The sequence below is a fragment of the Astatotilapia calliptera genome, chromosome 5 (assembly GCF_964374335.1).
Source record: "Astatotilapia calliptera chromosome 5, fAstCal68.1, whole genome shotgun sequence".
NCBI lineage: Eukaryota > Metazoa > Chordata > Actinopteri > Cichliformes > Cichlidae > Astatotilapia > Astatotilapia calliptera.
This window is the reverse complement of record NC_137426.1, coordinates 2063477-2070191: the sequence shown is the minus strand read 5'-3', so window position 1 is coordinate 2070191 and position 6715 is coordinate 2063477. Positions and strand designations below refer to the sequence as shown.

At 45.3% G+C, this 6715-nt stretch overlaps 1 protein-coding gene across 1 annotated transcript; it reads left to right on the top strand.

Moving 5' to 3' along the window:
* The first annotated feature begins 1040 nt into the window (after positions 1-1040).
* oser1 (oxidative stress responsive serine-rich 1) lies at positions 1041-6032 on the top strand. Its single transcript, XM_026166552.2, has 4 exons — positions 1041-1384; positions 2474-2583; positions 2737-2853; positions 3763-6032. The coding sequence occupies exons 2-4, from the start codon at positions 2507-2509 to the stop codon at positions 4640-4642; spliced, it is 1074 nt and encodes a 357-aa protein (XP_026022337.1). The 5' UTR covers positions 1041-1384; positions 2474-2506; the 3' UTR covers positions 4643-6032.
* The last annotated feature ends 683 nt before the right edge of the window (positions 6033-6715 follow it).

Below are 6715 nucleotides of genomic sequence, written 5' to 3'. Positions count from 1 at the left end.
CTCTGAAAGTCGGTGAAGAGCTGCAGGTTTGGCAGTCGCAGTGTTTTCAGCCATTGGTTCATGTTGTTTACAGACTTTGCTGGTTTGTGGTCACAGCAGCTTTCAGCCTCGATCTTTGTTCCCCAAACCTCAGAGTCCGACTCGCACCACAAATTAGTCTCATTTCCAGACACAAGTTTGTGTTCCCACGGGCTGGTTTTTAGAAAGGTGATTCTGCTTGAGTGAATGCACTTTGTTCCTTTTTTACCATGTTGATCATAACAACCTCTGTTTTTCCAAGTTACTCATATGCTAAGGATATTATTTATCCCTCTGACGGTGAATTCCTGATTTAAAAACAAACAAACAAACCAACCACAAAAAAAACAACAAAAAAACACTATCAGCCTGTGTTATTGCACGCTGTAAGTGACGACACGAGAGAGAAATCCACAGATTGTGAAATCACTGCAAACAGGCTGCCCTGAAAACAGCTGTGTTTCCCCCCCTTTTGTTTCCTTTGGTCCAAAACTGGTTTGATTGCTTTAGTTCACGATCCTTTTCATCCCCGGGCGCTGAACAGAAGATGACACACCCAGATGAATAATCCCAGGTCATGCAGAAAGTCAACTGTGCAGTCCCCGAGAGCAAATACGGAGCTGCGGTTCGGGCGGCGAAACCAAAGCAGAGGCTGCCTCTCAGTGGTCGCTTTCATTGATGCATTCAGAGAGTACAGATGCACATCTGCAGGCCTGTTGTTACCGAAACTCCGTTTACTTTACACATACTCTGCATAATAAAAACTGTTACTACAACAATGAAAGTACCAGATTGTGTTGTGGAGCTTTCTTTGCGGGTAAAAAGCAGCCAATGCCTAAACAAGAGCCTTAACCGTCCATCATAAAGCTGGAGCGCTGTGAAGCTTTAAATACACTCTGGCTCCCTGGAAGCAAATATAAAGAAATGAGGGTGAACACTTTTTCTATAAATAAAATAGTTTTATTTTGAAGAGTGACGTCAGCTCGCTGTCGGGAGCGTGACGTCAGCGGGTGCGTTGTTGCAGAGTCACTGCGACGGTTCGACTGTAAACAAGCCGAGGACAGAGAAACGTCTCGAACTGAGTCCGAATGTCTGCGTTGTTATCTCCGTTAGTTCATCACGGCTCGTATTCATCCGTGTCCGGTTCCATGTAACCGTCCGTGCTCACTCTCCCCCCGAAGGAACAGATCTCGTTGTCCCGGAGAAAGAGTCGCTCAAAAACGTTCAGACCCTGAAGCTAGCTTAGCTTAGCGTAGCTCTGGATAGCCTACCTGGCTAACCAACATCTGAGGGCCCGTTCAGAGGAAAAGCCCCTCTATGCCCTGGGCACCTCTCTCCCTTCACCGTGACTGGGATATCCTGAACCGTAAGTATGCCCTCCTGTATTTTAGAGGTGTTGCAAGCATTTTAACAGCAGTTAATATGACCTCCAATGCCAAACTAGCTAGTTAGCCTAGCAGCCTGCTAGCATTAGTGCAAAAGGTTTGAAAACACGCTCTTTACATGCAGAGATTTTCAGCGTTTCAGGCATTAACTAAGTCTAATTTTACTGCGAAAGCTCGACAGACGTGCATTAATCTCTCGGTGTCACGTTTCATTTCATTTATTCGGTTTATCTCAAGTAATGTGTTTTTATTGGCAGCGGCTCCGCTCGTCTTTAACTAGAGGCCTGCTAAACTCATTCACAGAACTCTGCGTGTCATTGTGGAGTGATCTCTGAGTTATTAGTTGTAATGTCTCAGTTAACGGTGGATAGCACTCATATTTCCTTCAGAAACGGAACCCCTGCTGTCGTGTTTTTTCCGAGTTTGCTGTCACGTTTATCACGTCTGCCGATCTGATTGGATTATCTATAGCCCAGCTGATCGATCAATAACATATCAACAATCTCAAAAGTTCAGTGTTTGTTGATTTATTGTTTATTTTAGAATTGATTTTAGCTCCTTGGATCAGCGAATATGGCCTTTATTTTTAATTGAATTTTTTCATTACTGGAGTAGTAGTTGGTAATTTTTTTAGAAAGGCAGAAAATACCTTCTTATGACCACTTAGGTCTGTCTGATATTTAATTTACTTGGAAATTAATAAAAAAATGTTGACTCAGAAAACACAGAAATGCCTCTTTAAGGAGCTGAAATTATTTGTCTTTCTCATCTTCTGTGATGGTGTGTGTGTGTGTGTGTGTGTGTGTGTGTGTGTGTGTGTGTGTGTGTGTGTGTGTGTGATTTGATTAAAGACTAGTTCTAGTTAATTTTCTGATATTGTTTACTCGTCCAGTGTTTTCATTATACTGACTCTTTGAACAGCTGCTCCCACTAAGCAGCATATTCTCAGCGCCGCTTGATAACAGATGTGACTTTTAATTAAAATTGGAATCTCTGTGAAGGAAACCGTGATGCGCACTTACCTGTGTGGCTTCATCTGCAAAACACTGTTGTGCGTTTCTATTTTGTAGCTGGGTGGCTGGTCAGAGCGGCCTCCTCCCACCATGGAGGCAGGAGGGAAGGACTGTGAGGAGGAGACGCTGCAGATGGCGTTCAAGAAGCTGAGGGTTGATGCTGAGAGGTAAACACAGGCCAAAAAAAGTTTTTAATTTATTTTAAAATGATTTTTTAAAATTAAAACCCCCACAGGCCACTTTATTAGGTTCACCTGTTTGACTCCTTGTCTATTTAGCGAATCACATGGCAGTAACTCTGCTTTCCTCTCTCCTTCCAGTTTGCCCGGAGCTGTGAGTGTTTCGGAGGCGGTAACTTCCAGAGCAACATCGCGAGCTTGTCTCGACTCAAGCGGAGCGAAGCCCAAACTCGGCTGCCCGAAAGACAACTGGCACAGGTAGGCTGATTCTCTGGGAGACGCTCGATCACAGGAACAGACAGTGTGGATACTTGTGTCCATCATTGTGAGCTTTTTTCCACTGAGTCAGAAAAGAAGAGGAGGCACGTTTCGTTCTATCAGTTCCATCCTAAACACAGCCTCAGGACTCAGACACTCTGGTTCGACTTTTCTTAACTGGTGGATGCTTTAACTGTTCTAATCCAGTGGAGTGTAATGGTTTTTATTCAGCGTCATTAGGAAAAAAACAGGCTAAACTGGTTATTTTAACTCTAAGCTGAGTCATAAAGTTTAAGTCAGGCATTGTTTGCTTGTTTAATAAATACGTGAACACGTGAGGAGGAGATCTAACCCTCGTGTTTAGTGTTTTGTTTTGTTTTTTGTTCTAAAAACAACCTGTGAAGGTTGTGAATGTTAAGATGTGGCAGTCTGTGGAGAAGTATTCATTCATGCCAGTGATATTCCAACACTGGTGACTTTTTGGTTTTTACAGCAAAGAGTAAATGATTAAATGAAACTAACAGAGCAGTAACCAGCTGCCTCTCCAGCTGGTGGCCTTTCTTCTGATGTGCAGCATCTGTGAGCTCGGCACAGTGGCACCGGCGCTCCGCCTGCTGCAGGTTCTGGTTACAGTGGCTCTTGATCTCAGAGCAGATCCTCAGAACAGAACCAGGACTGCAGATGCTAGCTGTGATCCAGGCTGATGGAGATAAAAGTCTGTCTGACATCAGGGGTTGGGTGGAATTGTAGCTCAGAGGTCAGCAAACATCTGGACTGAAAAATAAGAGCGAGGGTTTTTTCTAAGGTCAGACTTTGTGTTGTGTCTTTCAGGTGACGCCTCTTTTCTCGTTGAGTGTTTATTTTGGAGTTCTTCTTTGTGATATTTGATTTTCTCTCTCGTCCTTTTAGCTGCATGAGGAAAACTTCCAGAGGAGCGTCCAGAACACAGCGCCGTCGCAGGTCCAAGTCGCCCATCCTCCACCCACCGAAGTTCACCTACTGCAGCACCTCCGGAGCGTCTGCACTGTCGCCCCCTAGTGGTTGCCCGAAGCACCAGCGCCTGGCCGCGCCTGAGCCTGCCCCACCTCGTCCGGCAGCAGACGGACTAGCTGCCTCGCCCGTGGCCATCCCGGTCCCAAAAGAGCACTCCTCTCCAGGCTCACCCGGGCATGTCCCCACTCTGGTTTTTGGATCCTGTGCTGCTTATGAGACGCATATTAGAAGCGTGGCTTCCCCACAGTCCTCACAAGAGATCCCCACTATCATCACCGCTACGTCCGGGCTGGCCGGAGGAAAGTCGAGTGAGGACAGCAGCCCGCAGAGCAGCGAAACCCGAACGGGAACATCCCCGAGATCCAGACCGGCAGAGGCTGCTGACTTCCGAGCTCTGTCTGAACTCCACAGTGGCAGGTCTGCCGAGGGTCCCCACGCCGCCTGTTCCTGTGCCCAGAGAAGCAGCTCAGAGTCTCAAGAGGACGGCAAGCAGGGGGTCGAGTGTCAGTGCCATCATCAAGGGTGGCACGGTGTGGAAGTCTACTCCTTCACGGGGCTCCGCAACGTCATATCGGAGTGTGAGAGGAGCCTGCCGAGCAGCGAGGAAGCATCCAGAACTCTCAGCTGTAACGCGGCGGCGTCTCCGGCGCTGTCGTCAGGCTCCCCTCGCTCCTGCTCAGAGCAGGCGCGCGCCTACGTGGATGACATCACAATAGAGGACCTTTCTGGCTACATGGAGTATTATTTATACATCCCCAAAAAGATGTCGCACATGGCCGAGATGATGTACACTTAGTCAGATTTATTATTACCACTATTATTATGTCAGATAAGGAAAATGATAAGACGGTAACAAGGGTATTTTTTTCTGTCGATGAGAGAAAAGTTGGCCTTGGAGGAAAGTAGGAAAGGTGCTAGTAGAAGGAAGAGTTAGGAATAAAAGTTTCATTTAAATGGACAAAGGTTGGCCACAACATTAGAACCACTCATAGGTGAGATCCACATGTTAAGTTGTGACGTTCTGTTAATCCACGTCTGTTATATTCCCACGCTCTGTTACAGCAGCAAAACAAAACAGCTCCTGGCCCGATCGAGGGTCTGTGGGAGCCCAATTCACAGAGGCCCCTGAGCCCATAGGAACCAGCCCCGGGGGCCACAGGCTGCCGTTTCAAAGCTGGTCCAAGCACATCCTGCTAGCGCTCTGCTAGCGTTAACTTTAACCCACCTTTCTGGAGGTGGAGCCGGGGGGCTGGAGGCTTTTCCAGCTGACATAGGGCCAGAGGCAGGTCTGTCACAGGGCTAATGCACAGAGACAGGTTGCTGTTTTTCTCATGAAATTCTCATAAATTTGCATGAAGATTAAACGTTATTCTGAATAATTGTCATAAATTCAGTATAAGTTTGGTTTAGTGGGTCAGTGACACAGTGTCAGCCTGTAAACCCACAACCAGAGGTGCACGGCTGCCCGCTGTGCCTGCAGTAGGGGAGGGTGTGACTTTTGAATGTTAGAAAAATCATTAAGTTATAAAAATTCAACTTTTTTTTTTGTCTTTCTTTTTTCTTCGGGTGAGTGAAAGGACACATACCTACAAATGTAGGAAAAAAATTGATACTAACTACAAGACGGTGAGATTAATGTGACAAAAATAATCCAGAAATGAGGCCCAGAGCCTTCGACTGCGCTTCAAACGTGTTGAAGTGGATTATATTTGAATCCAACGTGTTTTGATAGCACGCTCTCTCAGATTTGTTTAAAGATGCTTCGTATCCAGTAACTCTGATAACCAGAAGCTGTCGTATTTTGGAGCCTGACTGTCGGTAGGTGTGCAGACCGTGTCAGGCAGGCGGCTTTAATGTTGTGGCTGATGGCCACACAATAGACTAACCCACGTTTAATGTTTCTGTTTGTCTTTCTGTGATTTTTACTAAATCTGACAGAAACTCGTCACAGCCAGCTGTTTCGCTTTAGTTTCGCCTTTCTCTTTGTGCCCTGTGGATCACTTTTCTTTCTTTGTTTATTTTCGGTTTACAAATGAAGTTGCCAAAGCTCCTGGTGCTGGGTCTTGCAGAAGACAGGAACACGCGAACTTGTCATGCCAAGTGTGATTCTGTTTTTGGTGTTTGTGGCGACCTCAGGAGTCGCCCGTCTGGATTTAATTTCACTCAATAAAGAAGTAAAAAATGGAGAATTCGTCGTCTTCACTCGTGTCAATGAAGCTAATCAGAGATTTTTCTAACATGCTCGCACGGAGTTTACAGGGAGTAATAAAATAATTTCAACACAAACCCTGAAGCCCCAGTCACAGTCACAGATGGCAGTTATCAACAACTGTCTCTTAAACCATGCTCTCTGCTTTAGGCTCTGGGCACGCTCACAAAAAAGGGGCGTTTCCCGTGTCTTGTGCACAAATTGATCCCCATGATTGTCACCTGCTTGAGTGATAAGTTATATCATGATAAAATGGTGTCTAAAATCTATAAAGAACATAATAAAAGTAACAGTAAATGCAACACTGCAGCAATATGACAAATTATTGTTCCATAAAAATGCTAAACGTGTGTTTTGGCACACTAAAACAATTTAACTCCAGCCTCACATTAGAGTTTAAGCTGGATCCATTTAAAAGTCCCACAGTCTAAAAACGCAAACGTGAAAAATGCTTCTGTCACAGATTAAAGGGAAATTTATCTGATTGAATAGATAGTCTGTGTGAGTAAACTATAAAAACATTCTATATTTCCTGCTTCACCAAAATAATACACGTAATCTCCAGTGACAGTGTGAGGCACAGTTTGAGCTGCTGTACCAATCAGGGAAAATGTGGCACTTTCAGTTGATTTTAAGATAGAAATGAACCTACCTCGCTCC